General features: G+C 41.9%; 1 protein-coding gene and 1 long non-coding RNA gene across 16 annotated transcripts in view; one reads left to right on the top strand and one right to left on the bottom strand.

The window, feature by feature from the left end:
• Positions 1-12,977: 12,977 nt before the first annotated feature.
• LOC127907416 (uncharacterized) lies at positions 12,978-20,387 on the bottom strand. The gene is made up of 3 exons (XR_008064382.1): positions 20,135-20,387; positions 19,861-19,944; positions 12,978-13,152 (listed from the first exon to the last, which is right to left on the bottom strand). It is a non-coding gene; the product is annotated as an uncharacterized LOC127907416 (long non-coding RNA).
• A 1,452-nt stretch (positions 20,388-21,839) lies between these two features.
• Positions 21,840-24,507, top strand: part of LOC118393196 (AP2-associated protein kinase 1-like) — a 44,693-nt gene continuing 42,025 nt past the window's right edge. For 7 of the 15 annotated variants that reach the window (XM_035785629.2, XM_035785620.2, XM_035785630.2 and 4 more), the window contains exon 1: positions 21,841-22,855. In XM_035785629.2, coding sequence (XP_035641522.1) covers positions 22,699-22,855 — 157 coding nt within the window. In that variant the 5' untranslated portion in view covers positions 21,841-22,698. Of the gene's footprint in view, positions 22,856-24,507 lie in introns of all 15 variants that reach the window. The other 8 variants (XM_035785623.2, XM_035785622.2, XM_035785633.2 and 5 more) reach the window with 3 other exon arrangements.

Here is a 24,507-nt window from a genome sequence, read left to right as displayed (position 1 = left end):
TGAAATCTTAGTGAGTAATGTCTCAACCAAATATGACCCAAATGTCCACATTGAATTATGTTATTTTGTTTTTTACCTTTATTCAACTAGGCCATTGTGTGCCCATTTGGATGTTGCTTTTTCATCTAAATGTGATTTCAACCATGTACAAGCACAACACAGTTCAAATGGGAATACAATGTCACATATTTTGTTTATACAATGTATTGTGTTATCAATGCAATTCATCTTCTAGAGCACAACCAAATGACCTTGATTGCAGTTGATATTGCATTAAAAGTAGGTACACTACTATATGCATAGTGCAAGTAAACAATGCGGTTTGACATTCTTTATTATAGCAATTGTGAAGATCTCCACATACTTTTCTATTATTATTATTTTTAAATGTATTCTGCATTGTTGGGAAGTGATTGATTTGATATCTGCAACCTGTGAATGCTATCTTGAACATGCACGCTTTCTATGATTACATAAGAGGACGTTATAGTTACTGTAACCTCAAAAATGTGGCAATGGATGTGTTACTCTTTTGACCATTTACTGTATTACAAAAGTAATATGGAATATTACTGACCTAAAACAGGGAATTTTTACTCGGATTGAAAGACAGGAATTGTATTAAAAAAACTGAGTTTAAATGTATTTGGCTCAGGTGTGTGTAAACTTCCGACTTTAACTGTATGCCTAAATAGTGTTATTGATGGTATATATTTTTTAAGTGGAGGATTCTCAATAATAATTTCCACGAAAACACATTGGTAGAAGTCAGTGACAAATATCAAAACTAAGCTGGGCTCGGCTAAAACCCTGGATGGGAGAACAAAGTTCAGTTGTACATAGATTATCACGTAGGAGGTGCTGGGCCCCAGCCGAATGTTGAAGATCTGACATTGTTTCAAAAGTACAAATTCAACATAGACAAACCTTGTATAAACTATGTTGAAAATTGGTTACCAAAATGGCATAATCCTGTGGTTGAAATTTCACCCTCAAAACAACATCTTATGTTGGTGACTTTTTGTGAATCCAATGTATTTTAAACAAAGATTCCATGTCACAATACATTAACAAATTACATTGAAACCATGTTGATCCAACCAGTTTGTGCCCAGTGGGATTTGACTCGATGAACAAAGCGAACTAATGCAGTCCCACCATTAATGATTACTGATTAGTGATGACTCTTGTTAGTGATATTCCATCACAGAATACCGTCTGTTTTTAATTTGATTCAACATAAATAGATTGTGCTCTGCCCTTTCGAACATAACCATCCAACCACATTTCTAATCAGGAGCATGTTCTAGATACCACCCCCCCCAAAAAAACACCCCCAACCCTTCCTTAAGCAGGGAGCACAGCCATAAGTTAAATCACATTAACGTTTTAGTATTCTCTTCTAAACATTTATGACGACAAGATGCATGAGAACAGAAACTTAACGTAGCACAGATACAGTGGCACAGATACAATGTTAGCCATGAAGTGCTTTGAAAGGCCAGTCGTGGCTCACATCAACACCATCATCCCAGAAACCATAGACCCACTCCAATTCTCATACCGCCACAACAGATCCACAGATGACACAATCTCTTTTTTTTCCCACCCCTTTTTTCTCCCCAATTTCGTGGTATCCAAATGGTAGTAGTGACAGCCTTGTCTCATCGCTGCAACTCCCGTACGGACTCGGGCGAGGCGAAGGTCGAGAGTCATGTGTCTTCCAAATCACAACCCAACCAAGCCGCACTGCTTCTTGACACAATGCCCATCCAACCCGGAAGCCAGCCGCACCAATGTGTTGGAGGAAACACCGTACACCTGGCGACCGTGTCAGCGTGCACTGCGCCTGGCCAGCCACAGGAGTCACTAGTGCATGATGAGACAAGTATATCCCTGCTGGCCAAACCCTCCCTAACCCGGACGACGCTGGGACAATTGTGCGCTGCCCCATGGGCCTCACGGTCGCAGCCGGATGCAACAGAGACTGGACTCGAACCCAGAATCACTGGTGGCACAGCTAGCACTGCGATGCAGTACCTTAGACTCCGGGACCCGGGAGGCCCAGATGAAGCTATCTCAATCGCACTTCACACTGCTCTTTCCCACCTGGTCAAAAGGAACACCCATTTGGCCGTTCTAGGGAGTTTTTCCTAGCCACCGTGCTTCTACACCTACATTGCTTGCTGTTTGGGGTTTTAGGCTGGGTTTCTGTACAGCACTTTGAGATATCAGCTGATGTAAGAAGGGCTATATAAATAAATTGGATTTGATTTGATGTAAGAATGCTGCTCATTGACTACAGCTCAGCGTTCAACACCATTGTGCCCACAAAGCTCATTACTAAGCCATGAACCCTGGGACTAAACACCTCCCCTCTGCAACTGGATCCTGGACTTCCTGACAGGCTGCCCCCAGGTAGTAAGAGTAGGCAACAACACATCTGCCTCGCTGATCCTCAACACGGGGCCCCTCAGGGGTACGTGCTTAGTCCCGTCCTGTACTCCCTGTTCACCCACGACTGCGTGGCCAAGCACGACTCCAACACCATCTTTAAGTTTTCTGATGACACAACGGTGGTAGGCCTGATCACCGACAATGATGAGACAGCCTATAGGGAAGAGGCTAAAGACCTGGCAGTGTGGTGCCAACAACCTCTCCGTCAACGTGAGCAAGACTGGGGGGATGATCGTGAACTAGAGATAAAGGAGGGCCGAACACACCCCCACTAACATCGAAGGGGCTGCAGTGGAGCAGGTGTCCACATCACCAACAAACTATCATGATCTAAACACATCCATTGCTACAGAAAGTCATGAAGAGGGCACGACAACACCTTTTCCCCTCAGGACCCCAGATCCTGAAAAAGGTATACAGCTGCACCATTGAGAGCGTCCTGACCAGTTGCCTCACCGCCTGGTATGGCAACTGCTCGGTATCCAACCGTAAGGCGCTACAGAGGATAGTGCGTACGGCCCAGTACATCACTGGGGCCAAGCTTCCTGACATCCAGGACCTATATACTAGGCGATGTCCCGAGGAAGGCCCCAAAAATTGTCAGACTCCAGTCACCCAAGTCATAGCCTCCATAGGCTCCTTAACAGCTTCTACTCCCGAAGCCATAAGACTGCTGAACAATTAATCAAATGGCAACCCGTACTATTGGCATTGACCACAACCCCCCCCCCCCACACACACACACACCCCTTTGTTTTTACACTGCTGCTACTCACTGTTTATTATCTATGCATAGTCACTTTACCCTTACCTACATGTACAAATGACAATGACCTAGACTAACCTGTACCGCCACTCATTGACTCGGTACCGGTACCCACTATTGTTGTTATTTTATTGTGTTATGTTTTTAAAAAACTTTAGTTTATTTAGTAAATATTTTCATAATTCTATTTTCTTAAAACTGCATTGTTGGTTGAGGGCAGGTAAGCATTTAATGGTACGGTCTACACCTGTTGTATTTGGCGCATGTGACAAATAAAATTTTATTTGATAATTGTGTAAGTAAGGTTTTAATAATCTGTATTAATCTCTATTACACTCTGAGCCTTGACCATGATCCCAAAGGGGCTCTGTTGTCGAGGTCATCTTTGAAACAATCTGCTATCACCTAGACTTCAGTTTCCTCTGCTGTTCTAAATCTCCTTCTGATCCATCTTCAAACAGACATAGACAAACAAGAAAAATCAATCCCCCTCCAGCTAAGTGATTATAATTGTTTATAGGACCTGAGCTGTGTATGTGCTTACTAGAAAGGCTATGATATGGTTCAGTTCTGAAAATAGTTTATTTTTAATAGTAAGTCTTTCTATCATTTCACTCCTTTATCAATTCAAGTGACTGCTATTAATGAAAACACGTTTGTGGGACTCTGTGATCTTTTGTAATCTTGATTTTCTCCATAATGATAATGTAATTTCTTATAATACCAGAGTTAGTGATGTCTTTTAAGATTTCAAGCGTAAACAGTACTGCGAGGAGCACATGTTTCTATACAGCCATTTGTCTATGGAATAGCCTCCCCTCAGAGATAAAGCAAATTAATAATAGAAACAGCTTTAAAAAGCATGCAAAGTTATTCATTTGGATGAGGTTGTCAACTAAGAGAAACCACTCCACTGTCCCTTTGACCCCTTGTGTTGCTGCTACTGTTGATCAGGTTGTATTTTGTTAGAGATAGGGATGATGTGCAATGAAGTTGTTTTTTTTAACAGTTAGGAATGATGTGCAAATGAATTTATATATTTAAGGTTCGGGTGCATTTTTAGGAACTTGCAGTCTGGTGCTTGCAAAGTTTAATTATATCTACAGTACCTTAAACCGCCTCTAAAATCTTTGCTTCCATTTATGTAGCGATTTCACCAAACATAGAAATGTTCTAATGAGGCTGCTCTCGAATGGGACAAGATCTGACCCTCACGATGTTGGCTCAGAGTGGAAAGCCTTTGTTATCTGTGCATGTGATTGCAACCTAACGAAGACTAAAAAGGGCTTTGTTATGTGAGCCAGGGCTGATATTGATCAGCAGCTAGGTAGGCAGCTGTGATTGTGGAGTGGAGCTGGGGGGCCAGGGGTGGTCTACATATTAATCACTAACAGAACCTGTGGTTGGGCTGCAGATGGAGAACCAGGGCACTGGCTCTATTTGTTCTCTGTGCATGGCTGATGACAATCGAAGGCAGATCGTCTTGGTATAGGCCGATTTGAGAGCTCCTCACCTCACTGTCTTACTGAAGGCTGTATGCTGGTGTCTATATCCAAAGTTTCTGAAGGCTCAGGTGGAGACATGAGGTTACATTATGAGCTCAACAGTCCTGTGGAAAAGAGGTCATTATTTTACACTCGGTTGCCTCTCCTTCTGTGGGCAGTCTGTTCAGAGCGCCCCACCCTGTGCTTGAGGAGAGGCACATTCCAAAGGAAGTTTACTCTTCCCTTCTTCCCTCTCTCTTCCTGTCCACCCTTTCAGATTTGTGCTGATTGTTGTGGGCTGATAAGAGAATGAGTCGGGGAGACCCCTGGCCTGGCCTGCACACATACAGTAATGGTGTGAACCAATGGTACACTGTTCTGAAGTAAGCCACAATGAATCAATGCACCAAAATCATCTGTGTCTATATTATAAATGAGAGGTTATTGCATCAGCATTGATAAAGAAATTGAATAGTGTTATCAGGGATATCCAAATCAATTCTACCAGGAAGATGTATCAAAATTAAATGGCTGCTATAAGCGCTTACAATAGATAGAATCGCTGTTCTCGTCACCCGTGCTGGCTTTGTCACAGAGCCCATCTACACCGTCACCTTCTTAGTCAATGCTGTCAGAAGCAGCCCACCAGTTGAGGAAGCATTGTGTGGGTCTAACAACTTGACTCCAGTTTTTAACTGGACTCCTGTGACAGAGAGCACATCCCATAGCTTGGACCAATAAACATGCACTGACATATTCCATTCACATATAAAATTATTACACAAATATATAAACCACAACTCAGAGTATAAATATTTGTGCAAGCACAGAGCTGTACATCTATTTTTGGATGCAGTGTATTCCCTTATGCACCTCTTTACATTAGGCCAGAAAACTGAAGACAGGTCTACTCTGCTGAAAAGGAAAACAGCTGAAATAATGTGTAAATTTTAGTGTCCTAACATGTCATTTCTGTGGGATTAGCACTCGGAGGAACAGAGGAAAACTGAGGAATGAGCTTGTGTTGACTACTGAGGATTATTTAAAGTATGCAGAACAGAACACTTAAACATCATGGTCTTTCGTTTTATTTTATTTTTGAATTTTACCCCCTTTTTCTCCCCAATTTCGTGGTATCCAATTGTTAGTAGTTACTATCTTGTCTCATCGCTACAACTCCCGTACGGGCTCGGAAGAGACGAAGGTCGAGAGCCATGCGTCCTCCGAAACACAGCCAAAACCAAGCCGCACTGCTTCTTTAACACAGTGCACATCCAACCCGGAAGCCAGCCGCACCAATGGAGGAGGAAGCACCGTGCACCTAGCGACCTGGTCAGCGTGCACTGAACCCGGCCCGCCACAGGAGTCGGTAGTGCGTGATGAGACAAGGATATCCCTACCGGCCAAACCCTCCCTAACCCGGACGACGCTAGGCCAATTGTGTGTCGCCCCATGGACCTCCCGGTCGCGGCCAGCTGCGACAGAGCCTGGGCTCAAACCCAGAGTCTCTGGTGGCACAGCAGAAAACTGAAGACAGGCCTACTCTGCTGTAAAGGAAAACAGCTGAAATAATGTGTAAATTCTAGTGTCCTAACATGGGATTAGCACTCGGAGGAACAGAGGAAAACTGAGGAATGAGCTTGTTTTGACTACTGAGGATTATTTGCTCTAAGTTGATAAGATCCCCTCAAAAAACCTAATGTAAGTGTACAACACAGTTCAGTCTCTTCCAAAGAGATAGTAACTACTAACAATTGGATACCACGAAATTGGGGAGAAAAAGGGGGTAAAATTCAAAAAAGAAATAAAAAGAAAGACCATGATGTTTAAGTGTTCTGTTTTGCATACTTTAAATAATCGTCAGTAGTCAAAACAAGCTCATTGCGCCACCCGGGAGGCCATCATGGTCTTTCTTGGATAATAGCCTATGCAGCAGGGAAATCTGCATTCAATTTTCTACTCTGTTGATTTCTCTGTTTCCTTTTTCTGAGGTGTGTGTGTTCGCGGCTTTGGAAGAGACTGAACTGTGTTGTACACTTACATTAGGTTTTTTGAGGGGCTCTTATCAACTTAGAGCATGTCATCGCATTATTACATATCAAATGTTCTCCTTTAACCTCAAGCACAATATAACTATTCACCATGCCACTCAAAAGGCACTTTATGCAGTGTATCTGTCACCAAGTTAGAAACCAGCTGCTATTAGCCATGCTGTTTCCCCTCTCCCTAAGATTTCAGATTCTTTAGACTCTAAAGGAATGTCAGGTCATGGGCTGTACCTGCGTAAATCATTAGCTTCTGAAAAATGGCTACACAGTCATTAGAGATTGAACCTCTTGCAGGTGAAGCTCAACAAGTCAAATCCATCTGCTCAAGTATGTGCTGATTGGCCCTGCTTTAGAAGCATTGCATTTATTGTATAAATACAGATGTAGAAGAAAGCATTCTGATTTCCTGACAGGGAATATGTCCCTAACTGATATCAAATCAAATGTTATTAGTCACCTGCGCCAAATACAACAGCTGTAGACCTTACAGTGAAATGCTTACTTACGAGCCCCTAACCAACAATGCAGTTTAAAAAAAAATACGGATAAGAATAAGAAATAAAAGTAACAAGTAATTACAGAGCAGCAGTAAAATAACAATAGCGGGACTATATACAGGGGGGGTACCGGTACAGAGTCAATGTGCGGGGGCACCGGTTAGTTGAGGTAATATGTACATGTAGGTAGAGTTATTAAAGTGACCATGCATAGATGATAACAACATTACCCTCTGTAGTGCCTTGCAGTCGGAGGCCGAGCAGTTGCCATACCAGGCAGCGATGCAACCAGTCATGATGCTCTTGATGGTGAAGCTGTAGAACCTTCTGAGGACACATCCCAATCATCTCCTTTGTCTTGATCACGTTAAGGGAGAGGTTGTTGTCCTGGCACCACGCGGCCAGGTCTCTGGTCTCCTCCCTAGAGGCTGTCTCGTCGTTGTCTGTGATCAGGCCTACCACTGCGGTGTCATCTGCAAACTTAATGATGGTGTTAGAGTTGTGCCTGGCCGTGCCATCATGAGTGAACAGGGAGTACAGGAGGGGACTGAGCACGCACCCCTGAGAGGCCCCTGTGTTGAGGATCAGCATGGCTGATGTGTTGTTACCGACCCTTACCACCTGGGGGCAGCCCATCAGGAAGTCCAGGATCCAGTGGAAGAGGGAGGTGTTTAGTCCCCTTGGTCCTTAGCTTATTGATGAGCTTTGAGGGCACTATGGTGTAGAACGCTGAGCTGTAGTCAATGAGTAGTGATGAAACATAAACATCAAACATCCTCTCTCCATGTTATAGTTTACCAGTTTAAAGGATGTATATGAAACATTTTAACAGGGCAAACTGTCACGCCCTGATCTGTTTCACCTGTCTTGTGCTTGTCTCCACCCCCTCCAGGTGTCACCCATCTTCCCCATTACCTCTGTGTATTTATACCTGTGTTCTCTGTTTGTCTGTTGCCAGTTCGTTTTGTTTGTAGAACCTACCAGCGTTTTGTTACCCTGCTCTGGCCTGTTCCTTGCTCCCGTTTTCTAGTTCTGGGTTTCCGGGTTTCCGGGTTCTGACCGTTCTGCCTGCCCTGACCCTGAGCCCGCCCTGGATTACCGACCTCTGCCAGACCCTGAGCCCACCTGCTGTTCCGGTGCCTTACACCCTCTCTGGATTATTGACCCCTGCCTACCTTGACCTGTTGTTTGCCTGTCCCTGTTTAAAGAATAAACGTTGGTTTCTTCAACACTGTCTGCACCTGGGTCATACCATAAAAGGTGATAGCAAACAACTGTTACAAAACAACTCAACAACCACCCAGTAGCCTGTTCACAAACAATAGTCATCTAATTTCACATTTTAAAAATGGGAGTAGCTCCTAATCCGTGACTGGATCTTTTATTTGTGAGGCTCCGTAGCCGTGAGTGGATCTTTTATTTCTGAGGCTCCGTAGCCGTGACTGGATCTTTTATTTCTGAGGCTCCGTAGCCGTGACTGGATCTTTTATTTCTGAGGCTCCGTAGCCATGACTGGATCTTTTATTTCTGAGGCTCCGTAGCCGTGACTGGATCTTTTATTTCTGAGGCTCCGTAGCCGTGACTGGATCTTTTATTTCTGAGGCTCCGTAGCCATGACTGGATCTTTTATTTCTGAGGCTCCGTAGCAGTGAGTGGATCTTTTATTTCTGAGGCTCCGTAGCCGTGAGTGCGCAAATTCTTGAGGGAAATTGGGACTTCACTCATTTCTTCCTGCCGAAACCGGATTAGATACATACCGGTAGTTACAGCAGTTAAATATCCCAAAAATGCTATTCGCAAAGTACAAGCAGAACAAGCAAAACATCAATAGCCACTATAATGTCAAAACATGATTTTGTCATGAGTTCCGTACTATACCATTTGCTTGATTTTGCAGACCCACGACTATGGTGTATCGGCATTAGCTAGCTAGTTAAGATAACAGACGGAACTGTGTTGAACACTTAGCTGTAATTAAATTAGTTTTTGTGAGGGGTACTTAAGAGAGACATTTTTTATGATCTCATCAACTGAGGGCATGTCATCGCACAATTACAGCATGTCACATGTTCTCCTAGTCCAATGGAAACCGATAAACCTGCTGGCTAACGGCTAGCTAGATGACCAGTGGTGCTCTAAGGCTCTAATAAGTGCCATCGTACAGAAATAGCAAATAAAATACTGGTTGATGAGCTAGCTAAATTAGCTAGCAAGGTAGCTATGACAGTCATCAGCAGTCTGCATGCATAAATGCATGACGACACATTGTATCGAAGTCAAGAAGGCATGCAGAACGGACTGCCTCTGGGACTGGACTGACCCATCTACAGTAGCTAGCTAGTAGAGGGGTAGAAAAACAGTACGGTCATATTTGTTTGATCTACTCAATGAAAATACATGTTGCAAAGTAATTACCTGCGTCAAATATAACTCATTGCATTTCATGCAAGTGCATTCAAATGTTTGCATAGGAATGGGGACACGCTCAAAATCGAGCTTGTGAAGGGGGATACACTTTTATGATAGCTAGTGACTGAGGAAAACCCTATGACCACAAGATGTCCTCGTATACCCATATTTAGATAAAAACGCACTTGGTGTTTCATCAACACTGTGAGAATGACAAGCCCATTCAATCTATTTTGGGGTATCTATAATAATTGTTGTTTCTTATAGTCAGCTGGTAAGGGCCTAAGTACTTCAGGTAATTTGTTTTCATGAATGGTTTCACGTGGGCTTGGTTGCGTCCCCCACCTTAAAATGTAAGAAGGTATTTGATATCACAATGTATGTTGTATTTCCATTTCCCCTGGATTGCCATTTCTCATTTAGTTAACCCCACCTCAATCCAGAAATGCAAATCAGTTGTCAAATCAGTTTAGAGAAAATACATAGATGTATGCATGTATGTGTCTAATAGATCCACAAGTGTTCTCCAAAATGTCCCAGATATATTAATATACATATGATATGCAATAATGACATTTTACACCAGTGTAGAAAACTAGTGGACTCTATCGAGTACTGTTGAAATGAATTTGATTTGATCTGTGGGTATTCAATGACACCTAGTGGTCGGTCGTATGGTTGTTTCTCCCAAACCATCTCCTCGCTGTTCACTGTTTATTGTGATTTGGTAGGTCCCTGAAAACGGTCTCCACTTCTTTCCTGTGCAAGAACTACAAGCCAAATGTCAGAGATGTTGTGGACTAATACGCAATGTATTGAGGGATACACTATATGACCAAAAGTATGTGGAAGTATTGCTCGTCGAACATCTCATTCCAAAATCATGGGCATTAATATGGAGTTGGTCCCTCCTTTGTTGCTATAACAGTGTCGACTCTTCTGGGAAGGCTTTCCACTAGATTTTGGAACATTACTGTGGGGACTTACTTCCATTCGACCACAAGAGCATTAGTGAGGTCGGGCACTGGTGTTGGGCAATTCGGCCTAGCTCGTAGTCGGCGTTACTATTGATCCTACAACTAATCGTCTAGAATGCCATTGTATGCTGTAGCGTTAAAGATTTCCCTTCACTGGAACTAAGGGGCCTAGCCCGAACCATGAAAAACAGCACCAGATCATTATTCCTCCTCCAACAAACTTTACAGTTGGCAATACGCATTCGGGCAGGTAGCGTTCTCCTGGCATCCGCCAAACCCAACTGCCAGATGGTGAAGATTGATCACTCCAGAGAATGCCTTTCCACTTCTCCAGAGTCCAATGGCGGCAAGCTTTACACCACTCCAGCCGACGCTTGGCATTGCGTATGGTGATCTTAGGCTTGTGTGCGGCTGCTTGGCCATGGAACCCCATTTCATGAAGCTCCCAGCGAACAGTCCTTGTGCCGATTTTGCTTCCAGAGGAAGTTTGGAACTCGGTAGGGAGAGTTACAACTGAGTGTTACAAACAATGTTTTGCTCGCTACGCACTTTAGCACTCTGAAGTCCTGTTCTGTGAGTTTGTATGGCCTACACTTCACAATAACAGCACTTACAGTTGACCGGGGCAGCTATGCTGGGCAGAAATTTGAAGTACTGACTTACTGGAAAGGTGGCATCCTATGACGGTGCCACGCTGAAAGTCACTGAACTTTTCGGGTAAGGCCATTCTGCTGCCAATGTTTGTCTATGGCGATTGCATGGCTGTATGCTTGATTTTATACATGTTTCTGTCTGAAATAGCCGAATCTACTAATTTGAAAGGGTGTCCGCATACTTTTGGATATATAGTGTATTTTGTCGTATGTATTTTTTATGCAAATGCAAGATGTATAGCTATTGGAGATGATAAGACATATAGCAACTACTTTACTGTGTTCAACATGTTCGCTCATAGCTATGTGAGTTTGTGTACTGACTGTGTACGAACTACTAACTACAGATAATAAAAGATCATTGCATTGCATGAGCGCTGCATATGTGTATGTGCCGGCATTTTTGCCAACAGTTCATCCTGGTTGAATGTTGACACAACACCAAAGACAGTCTACCATCTATCTTTGACAAAACTGGTCATGCCATGCATTCAAATTAAGCTAGCAAGCATCCTCTTTGTTAACCGGTATACCTTGCTAGCTAACTTAGCTAGCTCATCAAACATTATTTTCTTTGCTATTTCTGCATGATGGCACTTATTAGAGCCTTGAATCTCATATGGACCTCACTGGCACCACTGGTCATGTAGCTAGCCACATAGCCAGCAGGGTTGCATCAGTTTCCATTGTAAACTTTGTGAACTCAGATAAACTTTGAACTCAGCGCAAGGCTTCATTCGCAGAGGGACATCAGGGAATGCTGTGTCTTTGTGTTTACTGAGACATGGCTTAAGGACAATACATTCGTCTCTGCTATTCAACCAGAAGGCTCCATATTCCGAATGGATCGCACGGTTGCTTCGGTTAAGAGTCGGGGGCAGGGGTATATTTCATCATAATCAAATCCTTGTGTACCAAAGTTGAAAACATTGCGAGCTCCTGTTAACCCAACCTCAGTGTGTGCTGACCAGCTGGTGGAAGTCTTAGCTGACATCTTCAAGCTGTTCCTGTTCCAAGCTGTAGTACCCACTTGCTTTTAAGGATCCACTCCCTTTTTTCAATTTTCACCTAAAATGACATACCAAAATCTATCTGCCTGTAGCTCAGGACCTGAAGCAAGGATATGCATGTTCTTGAAACCATTTTAACGAATACAATTTGAAGTTTATGGAAATGTTAAATTAATGTAGGAGAATAACACATTAGATCTGGTAAAGGATAATACAAAGAAAAAAACATGCATTTTTTTGTATTTTTCTTTGAAATGCAAGAGAAAGGCCATAATGCATTATGCCAGCCGAGGCACACTTTAGATTTTGGCCACTAGATGGAAGCAGAATATGTGCAAAGTTTTAGACTGATCCAATGACCCATTGCATTTCTGTTCAAAATGTTGTATCAGGACTGCCCAAATGTGCCTAATCGGTTTATTAATACATTTTCAAGTTCATAACTGTGCACTCTCCTCAAATAATAGCATGGTGTTATTTCACATTAACAGCTACTATACATTGGACAGTGCAGTTAGATTAACAAGAGTTTAAGCTTTCTGCCAATATCGTATATGTCCTGGGAAATGTTCTTGTTACTTACAATCTCATGCTAATCACATTAGCCTTTGTTAGCTCAACCGTCCCGCGGGGGACCCACCAATCCTGTAGAGGTTTTAATTAAAGGAGACCACCATCATCCCAGTGCCCAAGAAACACAAGGTGACATGCCGTTGCACTCACCTTTGTCATCATGAAGTGCTTTGAGAGGCTGGTCATGGCCCACTTCAAGGCCTGCATGCCAGGCACACCGGACCCACTCCAATTTGCCTACTGCTCCAACAGGTCCACGGAAGATGCCACTTCCATTGCTATTCACGTGGCCGTAACACATGTAGACAAGAGAAACACCTATGTGAGAATGCTGTTTATTTACCACAGTTCAGTGTTCAACACTATTATTCCCTCCCAAGCTCAACACCAAGATCAGAGACCAGGGTCTGGACACTGCATCCTGGACTTCCTAAACGGGCAGACCACAGGCTGTATGGATTGGCAACAAGATCTCCTCCACACTGACTCTTAAAACATGGGAACCCAGGTGTTTGTCTTCAGTCCTCTGCTGTACTCCCTGTTCACCCACAACTGTGTGGCTTTGCACGACACCAACTCCATCGTCAAGTTTGCTGACGACACATTGTTCATTATCAGGCTTGCAGCCAATGACGAGTCCGCTTATAGGTAGGAGGTACAGTGCCTTCGGAAAGTATTCACACCCCTTGACTTATTACAGATTTGGTTGTGTTACAGCCGGAATTCAAAATTTATGAAATTATCATTTTTTCCCTCACCCATTTACACACAATACACCATAAATATTTGCAAATGTATTGATAATTAAATACATAAATATCTAATTGACATTATTATTCACATCCCTGAGTCAATACATGTTAGAATCACCTTTGGCAGTGATTACAGCTGTGAGTCTTTCTGGGTAAGTCTCCAAGAGCTTTGCACACCTGGATTGTACGGAATTTGCACATTATTATTTTTTACATTCTTCAAGCTCTGTCAAATTGGTTGTTGATCATTGCTAGACAGTCATTTTCAAGTCTTGGCATAGATTTTAAGCTGATTTAATTAGAAATTATAACTAGGCCACTCAGGAACATTCAATGATGTCTTGCTAAATGACTTAAATGTAAATGTTGGTAAGCAACTCCAGTGTATGTTTCACCTTTTTAGGTTACTGTCCTGCTGAAAGGTAAATGTGTCTCCCAGTGTCTGTTGGAAAGTAGACTGAACCAGGTTATCCTCTAGGATTTTTCCTGTGCTGAGCTCTATTTCTTTTTATTAAAAAAAACCTCTCTGGTTCTTGCTGATGACAAGCATACCCATAACATGATGCAGCCATCACCATACTTGAAAATACACTGCTCGAATGAGGGACCTTACAGACAATGGTATGTGTGGGGTACAGAGATAAGGTAGTCATTCAGAAATAATGTAAAAACTATTATTTTACAGTCAGTCGATGCAACTTATTGTGTGACTTGTTAAGCACATATTTTACTCATTAACTTATTTAGGCTTGCCATCACAAAAGGCTTGAATACTTAATGACAAGTCATTCCACAACCACTTTACTACCACTTTTACTTATTTCCCTTCTTGTTTGCCACTGTAATCCATTCCTTCTCACTCTCATCTCCACTCGATATGCCAGACGTTTCTAACAAAACATCCACCATCTTCCTCAGCCCTGACCTTTAACTACTGGTATCTATCTAATCTGGTTTCAAGATGAGAAAATGAGATCCCAAATTCCTGGGAGAGGCCATGAGAATTTGTGCACTCACACATAGAGGGTTTTCACTAGTTACCACAGCCACAAAGCGATATCATAAAAATGTATGAAAATAAACGTAGCCTTTTTGGTCTTAATTTAAGGTTAGAGTTAAGCATAAGATTAGCAGTGTGGTTAAGGTTAGGTTTAACATCTGATTTTAAGAAGAGAAAAGGTAGAAATAGGCAGGGTTTATGACTTTGTGGCTGTGGTAACTAGTGATGACCACTATGGAGCCTCGGAAATAAAATCTCCAATCATGGATTAAGAGCCACTCCTTTCTAAAAACAAACAGTTGAATTTCTGTCAGTTGCTCTGTGACATCACTTGGGGATAAACTGGTTGCATAGGAATCAATGTGTGCACTGCAAACATTGCGCACTTCTGACACAAGTGAAATGACACTGTGAAATGTTTGATAATGTTTGTGATCAACAGAAAGGTATATTTTCTGGGTGATATAAATATTGACTGGCTTTCATCTAGCTGCCCACTCAAGAAAAAGCTTCAAACTGTAACCAGTGCCTGCAACATGGTTCAGTCTGGGTATTTACAAACAGCACAGGAATGAAATCATCCACATGTATTGATCATATCTTTACTAACGATGCAGAAATCTGCTCTAAATCAGTATCCAAATCCATCGGATGTAGTGATCATAATATAGTAGCCATATCAAGGAACACCAAAGTTCCAAAGTGTATAAGAGGTCAAGATGTACAAGATGTTTTGTAGTGATTCCTATGTTGAAGATGTAAATCATATTTGATGGTCTGTGGTGTGTAGAAGAAACCAGACAATGCATTGACGCATTTATGAAATTGCTTATTGTAGTTACTAATAAGCATGCACCCATTAAGAAAATGACTGTAAATACTGTTCATTGAAAAATTGTGAGTTTGAGAGTGATGAGGCAAAAGGAATGGCAAATAAGTCTGGCTGCAGAGATGATTGGCAAACATACTGTAAAATTGAGAAATGTTGTGACTAAACTGAACAAAAAGAAGAAACAAAGATAAATTATATAAAGAATGATAGTAAAATCTTTGGAGCACCTTAAATGACATTTTGGCCAAAAAGGCTAACACGGCTCCATCATTCATTGACTCGGATGTCCAAGTCCTCACAAAACCCACTGATATTGCAAACTACTTTCTTTTTTTATGTATGTGCAAGATTAGAAAAATCAAACATGACAACAACAAATTCTGAACCTATACATCCATGTATAACTGACCACATTATGAAAGACAAGCACTGTAATGAAAGACAAGTACTGTAATTGTGAAGTAATTGTTGAAGAGGTGAAAACAAAACTATCAACAATGACTAGTCACCTGGTTCTGACGACTTGGATGAAAAATTACTGTGGATGATAGCGGACAATACTGCCACTCCTATTTGCCATCACTTCAATCTAAGCCTATAGGAAAGTGTGTGCCCTCAGGCCTGAAGGGAAGCAAAAGTCATTCTGCTACCCAAGAATAGCAAAACACCCTTTACTAGCTCAAACAGCCGATCAATCAGTCTATTAGCAACCCTTCATAAACTTTTGGGGAAAAAAGTGTTTGACCAGATACAATGCTATTTCACAGTAAACAAACTAACATTTTCAGCACACTTATAGGGAAGGGCAATCAACATGTACAGTACTTACACAAATTACTGATGAAATTGCTGGGAGCTGTTTTGATAGACTTCAGTAAAGTGTTTGACATTACAGATCATAATCTGTTGCTGGGAAAACGTATGTGTTATGGCTTTATATTCTCTGCTATATTTTTGATTGAGAGTCACCTGTCTAACAGAACAAAGAGGGTGTTCTTTAATGGAAGCCTCTCCAACATAATTCAGCTAGAGTCAGGCATTCCCCAGGGCAGCTGTCTAGGGCACTTACTTTTTCAATCTTTACTAATGACCTGCCACTGGCTCTGAGTAAAGCCTGTGTGTCTATGTACAGTTGAAGTCGGAAGTTTACATAAACGAGATTTAATGACTCCAACCGAAGTGTTTCAACCACTCCACAAATGTCTTGTTAACAAACTATAGTTTTGGTTAGGACATCTGCATTGTGCATGAGACAAGTACATTTTCTAACAATTGTTTACAGATTATTTCACTTAATCACAATTCCAGTGGATCAGAGGTTTACATACACTATGTTGACTGTGCCTTTAAACAGCTTGAAAAATTCCAGAGAATTATGTCATGGCTTTAGAAGCTTCTGATAGGCTAATTGATATTATTTGAGTCAATTGGAGATGTACCTGTGGATGTATTTCAAGGCCTTACCTTCAAACTCAGTGCCTCTTTGCTTGACATCATGGGAAAATCCAAAGAAATCAGCCAAGACCTCAGAAAAGAAAATGTAGACCTCCACAAGTCTGTCTCATCCTTGTGGAGCAATTTCCAAACGCCTGAAGGTACCAGGCGCAAGTACGCAAGTATAAACACCATGGGACCACACAGCCGTCATACCGCTCAGGAAGGAGACTAGTTCTATCTCCTAGAGATGAACGCACTTTGGTGCGAAAGTGCAAACCAATCCCAGAACAGCAACAAAGGACCTTGTGAAGATGCTGGAGGAAACAGGTACAAAAGTATGTATCTATATCCACAGTAAAACGAGTCCTATATCGACATAACCTGAAATGCCGCTCAACAAGGAAGAAGCAACTGCTCCAATAGCACCATAAAAAAGGCAGACTACGGTTTGCAACTGCACATGGGGACAAAGATCGTACTTTTTGGAGAAATGTCCTCTGGTCTGATTAAGCAAAAATAGAACTGTTTGGCCATAATGACCATTGTTATGTTTGGAGGAAAAGGGGGGATGCTTGCAAGCCGAAGAACCCCATCCCAACCGTGAAGCACGGTGGTGGCAGCATCATGCTGTGGGGGTGCTTTGCTGAATGAGGGACTGGTGCATTTCACAAAATAGATGACATCATAAGGCAGAAAAATTATGACGTCGACCGCCGAACGCCGCCCGACCAAGAAGAGGGATCGACTTCGGCGGAAGTCGTGACATTATCTTTACTATTATTCTGACATTTCACATTATTAAAATAAAGTGGTGATCCTAACTGACCTAAGACAGGGAATTTTTACTAGGATTAAATGTCAGGAATTGTGGAAAACTGAGTTTAAATGTATTTGGCTAAGGTGTATGTAAACTTCTGACTTCAACTGTATGCTGATGAATCAACACTATACACGTCAAAATCACTGCAACACTTAACAAAAAGCTGCAGTCCGTATAAGAATGGGTGGCAAGAAATAAGTTAGTCCTAAATATTTCAAAAACTATATGCATCATTAACTAAACCCTAAACATCAACTAAATCTTGTAATGAATAATGAGCAAGTTGAGGAGACTAAACTGTTTGGAGTAACACTGGATTGTAAACTGTCACGGTAAAAACATATTGATGCAACAGTACCTAAGATGGGGAGAGGTCTGTCCATAATAAACCAGGAAAAAGCTCTGCTTTTTAAAGATCGCAAAAAAAAAAGGTAGGTCCTACAGGCCCTAGTTTTGTCACACCTGGACTACTGTCCAGTCATGTGATCAGGTGCCACAAAGAAGGACTTGAGAAAATTACAATTGGCCAGAACAGGGCAGCACGGCCGGCCCTTAAATCAACACAGAGAGCTAACATGAATAACATGCATGTCAATCTCTCCTCATTCAAAGTAGAGGAGAGATTGACTTCATCACTACTTGTATTTGTGAGAAGTATTGACATGTTGAATGCACAGAGCTGTCTGTTTAAACTACTAGCACACATCTCAGACACCCATGCATACCCCACAAGACATGCCATCAGAGGTCTCGTCACATTCCCCAAGACCAGAACACACTAACGGAGGCGCACAGTACTACATGGAGTTATGACTACATGAACTCTATTCCACATAAATTAACTCATGCAAGCAGTAACATCAGAAAAAACTAGATAAGATAAAACTACACCTTAAGGAACAATGAGAACTGTGACGCAGGCACAGAAAGACGCATACACACAACATAACGTGCAAGTCTCCTCAACTTGCACATGGATTTTGTGTTGTAGATACGTGTAGATAGTATGTGGAACTGTAGTAGAGTAGTGGCCTGAGGGAACACAATGTGTTATGAAATCTGTTGTGAAATGTCATGTAATGTTTTTAATTGTATATAACTGCTTTAATTTTCCTGGATCCCAGCTTAGAGTTGTTTTTGTCTTTAGTCAATAAGGATGCAAAATGTGGCAGGGGACCAAGCTTTCAGTCTGTTTTCTAGAAGTGTTTGTGCGTGCCTCCGCAATGTAAGTTGGGACCTTATATTGTTGGGGATTGTTTAAGATGATTAATACATGCTCCTGAAACCTTGCTAGTGTCTGTTATCTTGTTACATATGTACATTTGTTCTGTCGCCAACTGGTAGCATTGTTAACCTGTTTAACTTATGCATGTCATCCAATTACAGAATTTCTAGCCACTAACTACTGCTTGTAGCTAATATCACAAGTATTAAGTGCATGTTTCAGCTACTGAAAAAGAGTGTGTTATATTCAAGCTAAAGTCAGTTAAGTTCAGGGATGCAAATGGCCGAGGGCCCAAAAAGGTGACACTTTTTTTTAGTTGCACTGAAACATGCAAAAAAAATCCCTGCTAGGGGGAAATGCAGGCTTTAAGTAATTAAACAACAAAGAACATGATCTTCATGATCAATCTCTGTGTGTAAAATAAAAAGTGGTTAATGTGACCCTAACTCATCAGCTAAAAATGTAAAGAATGCAATGTTATTTGTTGCCTAGACTTTACTGCAAATGACAGTCAAGACTTCAGAGAAAACAATACACTAATATTGCAGTTAGCCATGACAGCCTTTAAAATAGAATGCTTGTGACCACACACATAAATATTGCAATTGTGAAAAAAAACATCTTAAAGTAGAAATTGAATGAAACAAACATTCTATTCTATTTTTACTCTATTATAGTGGCCACTATAGACATCGATGAAGGCTACTACATGTGTGCAAAAATAACATTCACTGAGTAAAAAAAAGTATAATCCCTCCTCACTCACACACAACTGTTACTGTCAAATTCAACACAACAAAAACAATATATTTGGGCTACACTGCACATTATTACATTGTACACTTTCTGCCTGTGGACATCTGTTCTACAATGTGCCAGCAAAAGTGAGAAAGAGGGAAAGTGTGTGGTGTTCCTTTCACCTCTATAGTGGCATCTAGCTTAAGACAGGCCCAGCTCCAGCTACACTTGATTCCCGAATCCACATTCTGAAAATTAACCACATACTGTAGAGGGAAAACATTAGTTAACAGATAGTGGTTAGTTCGTTAGCTAGTTAACATTTCACACAGATCGCAAGGGTCCAGTAACTTGGCCAATGTTGCTCAACATTTCTCTGGCTAGCTAATGGAGAAATCGATCCAGCTAGCAAGATACCTAATGCTAATACTTGTTCCACAACACTTTCTCCCTCACCTCAAACTTTCCAAATACCAGTATTTTTTTGGTTAAAGCTCATGAAGTACGCTTCTTCACCTTCTCACCCCGGTCAGGCTTCTCACCTAACGTTCCCTCTTAATTATCATTTAGGGGAAGCGCTGATGTAACTGGCAAGCTTACTTTCCAGAGGGCGTGCTGACACTGTATCTAGTAAATTGGTTGTCTCTTCTTTCTTCAGTCGCGTGCTGCGCTGCGTCTGTTGTTATGTAAACAATTGGCTGAGCGTTTGCTTATAGCCAGTAGTGATCCCCCCCCCAAAAAAAACCGACCCCCACCTTATTGGGTATGCATTGTCCTATCCCGCCAGGCGCCTGCCATACTAGGCCCTAAATGAGCTACGCCGTCTGTTGGTCTGCAGTCTCCTGCCCTGCTTGCAGACCCATTTCTTATTGGGGAAGCGGCGTCCTAGCCTGCCGGGTTTTACAGCCCCTTGCCCTGACAGGCTGTAAATTAGGTGCCCTGTCTGCAGTCTCTGGCCCTGCACGGATCGCAGCCCCCTGCCTTAGTTGGTAGACAGTTGCCTAGCATGTCAGGATTAGAGCATCCTGCCTTACTAGGCCCAAAGTTAACTACATTAGTCTTGCTGTCTCCAGACACAGTCAGTCCATAGCTCCCTAGGTTCTCAGTCCTCCGCCCTCTTCAGCCCTCAGTCCCTAGCACTAGGTCATCAGTCTCCAGTTATACTGGGTCTGCTGTCTCCGGCACTATTTGGGCCCTAAGTCCCTAGCCCAGGTGGGCCATCAGGCTTTTACCCGACTAGACTCAGAGTTACCAGTTCCTCTAGTAGGCCCAGAGCTCTACTGGTTTTCCTGGCAGGTCTAGAGTCAGTTTTCCTAGCAGGTCCAGAGTTACTTTCTATGATAGGTCCAATGTTATCAGCACTATGCTCCCAGACCACACCCATTCTAGCGTTTCTGTCTCCAGCTTAAGTCGGACTTATACAGTGCCTTCAGAAAGTATTCATACACCTTGACTTATTCCGCATTTTGTTGTGTTACCTCTACAAACAATACCCCACTTGTGAAAACTCTTCACAGTTGTGTTCTGTGAGTGTCACTGAGTAGGCTGATACCCCATTTCATGGACCCAAAATCTATAGGTAAGGCCGTACATTGCAATATGAATGTCCAATATGCACAATAGATTCAATTGTAACTTAATTTCCTATTAATGAACCCAATATCCAGGTTATTGTAGGTACATTGCAATATTAGTATGCCCCCAATGCAATTCTAAAGTCTAATACGCCCTTACAAAAAAAGATTGCAGTTTTAAAACTGCAGTAAAAGTGCAGTAACTGCAGTTGACTGTGGTATTTTGGATGCAGTAATTGCAGAATAACTGCAGCGTACTGCACTAGTGTACTGCAAAATTACTGCAGTAAAAAAACGGTGTTATTTTGGATGCAGTATTTGCAGCATACTGCAGTTATACTACACAATGACTGCAATCTTTTCATAAGGGCATCCACAGTACGATTTTAAAATGTTTTTTTGTTGTTGGTCAAATTAACTAATTGTATTTTGTTGAATTTATATAACACCATTCCAAAATTGTTTAGCATTATCTAGTCAAATTGGGTCATGATTCCACAATGTTTAACTGTTTGCATCAGTTTCAAAGGGGGAGCCTTTATTTTGAATGCGACCCGCCGATTCCACAACATACTTTGTACGGACTACAATTCCCTGGTCTCATTTAGGTCAACGTCACTCAGATTAGTGTATTTATTTTTATTTTCAAAATTTAGCATAGTACACGGTCATTCGCGACGAAGAACCAAGTAAAGCTAGAAAGATTTTCTCAGATATTTCGAAGGTGCAAATATTATCTACGGTGTCACTTGCCTGATCTAAAGCCCTACCTGCCCTAACTGATAGTAGCGCCGATCTGCACATTTTGTCATTGACGTTGCGCCCAGGCAGATCAGTTGTTGTCCACGGGAGTAAAGCTGGCTATGAATTAGTAGCTATTGGGACACCAACGTAGCTAACGTTGGTCAGCTAATTAGCCAATGCTCGAAGAGAAAGCAGGGAGTATTCAGGAGTCTACACCAAGAGCTCTGGAGAAACGGGTGAAATAGCTAGCTAAATGCCTTTACGCTGAAAATGGGTGATGACGTTTGTAAATAACTAGAACAAGCTGGCCAGAGTAGCTAGCTAGCTTAGCAGTTTGCCAACACAACTGTCAAAGCCAGCTAGATAGGGATTTATTTGCTACCACTAGCTAACTGATTGTCCATTGCTAATGTTATAGCAATAACCTTAGTTAATAGCTAGCCCGTGTCAACGCATATGCTGATAGTGAGTTAGCTAGTTGGCTATTTAGCTAGCTAGCTATTATGACAGTCGACACCTTGATAGCTAGCTAGCTAGCGCCTGGAAATCGAACGAGAGGGCTCTTCAATAAGATAGCTAGCTTGTTAACTAACCTAAATTGGCTACGGTCATTCAATTATCCAAATCGAATAGCTAGCTAGGCGTTCTTGTGGATAGGTATTGGTTGCAAACCAATCGGCACTTGGCTTTCACCACCGGAAAATGAAGAAGTTCTTCGATTCGCGCCGGGAACTTGCGAGTTCCGGGCCTGGTTCTGGAGCAGGTGGCATTGGGTCGAGCAGCAGCGGTGGCAGTTTTATTGGACGGGTTTTCACCATTGGACGGTATCAAGTGACCGTTGATGAAACTGTTGCTGAAGGTGAGTAAACGTTAGAGTAATTGATCAGCTATTCAAACATTGCCCGATATCACTAGTGCCAAGTTGGAAGCAAGTTTGGGTTAGAAGCAAGTTTACCCTGATAACGTGCAACCTGGTTTCAATACATTTAAAACATAATAATTCTGTACGTAAATCGAGACACCTCATTTACGATATGTAGCGTTTCGTATGGTATGTATTAATTTACAGATCTCCATCCATTTCGCATAATATATTACGAATTTTCAAAACTTACAATATGTTGTGAATGTACACAACGTATATATGTTACGAATTCCACTTTCTGGGTTTAGGTTAGGGGAAGGGTTAGCTAACATCCTAAGTAGTTGCAAAGTAGCTAAAAAAATAAATAAGTAGTAGTATAAAAGTTGCTCCACTGCTAAAGTTGTCTGTAATGAGATTCGAACACGCAACCCTTGGGTTGTGAGACGTTCGGCGTTATACGCCCACCTATCCACCCCAATCAAACAGTCTTAAGTAACCTTCTGTCTTATGTAACCATACACAATGTAACATATACGAATTTCAGTGTCCCAGATTTAAAATGTCTATTTAAAAAAATATATATATTTTACCTTTATTTAACTAGGCAAGTCAGTTTAAGAACAAATTCTTATTTTCAATGACGGCCTAGGAACAGTGGTTAACTGCCTGTTCAGGGGCAGAACGACAGATTTGTACCTTGTCAGCTCGGGGGTTTGAACTTGTAACCTTCCGGTTACTAGACCACTAGGCTACCCTGTCACCCTATGAGACCAAGCTGTGATATGGCCTCCATCCTATGATCGCAATCTAACATAAACTCACATTAGCTGCTTTTGTTTGCAAATAGTGGAATAACAGATTGGCTTTGATTTTAATTCTTGGCGATATCAAGAATTCTGTCATCATGGTCAATAATAAGGACTTAGGCTAGCCTATGCCTGGGGGCCTTGGAAACTCGGGTATGGTATGCAACAGCTGTGAGCGCCCTAAAACAGCTGTGGTGTCACTGGTAGTGTCAGGATTCATTTGGAATGTGACCACCAGACGGATGGTGATAGGAATCTAAAAACTAGACAGTCTCCATCCTGAAGCAGATGAGGCATCTAGGGCATGGGCAAGGTTGTATCAAGCATTTCTATCATTCAGGATTGTCCACCTGGTTGGTCTTTCACAGGAGGAACATGGCCCTGGAATTGGTATCTCACCTCATCATAACTGACATACATTATAGGCTAACATTTCTACCCCCCCATTCCTCAAGAATAGAGGAACAAGGTATTAATTTAAGTCTGCTCAGACATTATTACCTTCTGACTGAGTCAACTCTTCATGACAAATGGAGGGGATAAAACAAGTGGGATTTTAGATGAGGGTATCAGTGCAATTTGCTACATGAGGACTGTAGGAGCCAAACGGGTCATATTGTTTCCAATTAATTTCTGTTGTATGTGTGTTCACCATTAATCTCCAGTCAATGGGGGATGGAGAATACACTTAAAAGGCATAGATGCTCCAAGGCCTACTGGAAGTGACTGGAATGGCAGCACACAGTGGGGAGGTCTATCACTTTAAGGCAATAAATCAGCACATGTTCCATACAATACATTATAATTCAGATTAGATTGGGAGAGTTGTTGGTTTGGCCT

Source organism: Oncorhynchus keta, chromosome 14, assembly GCF_023373465.1.
Source record: "Oncorhynchus keta strain PuntledgeMale-10-30-2019 chromosome 14, Oket_V2, whole genome shotgun sequence".
NCBI classification, from domain to species: Eukaryota; Metazoa; Chordata; class Actinopteri; order Salmoniformes; family Salmonidae; genus Oncorhynchus; species Oncorhynchus keta.
The sequence above is the reverse complement of the archived record's forward strand: the minus strand, read 5'-3'. Positions and strand labels throughout refer to the sequence as shown.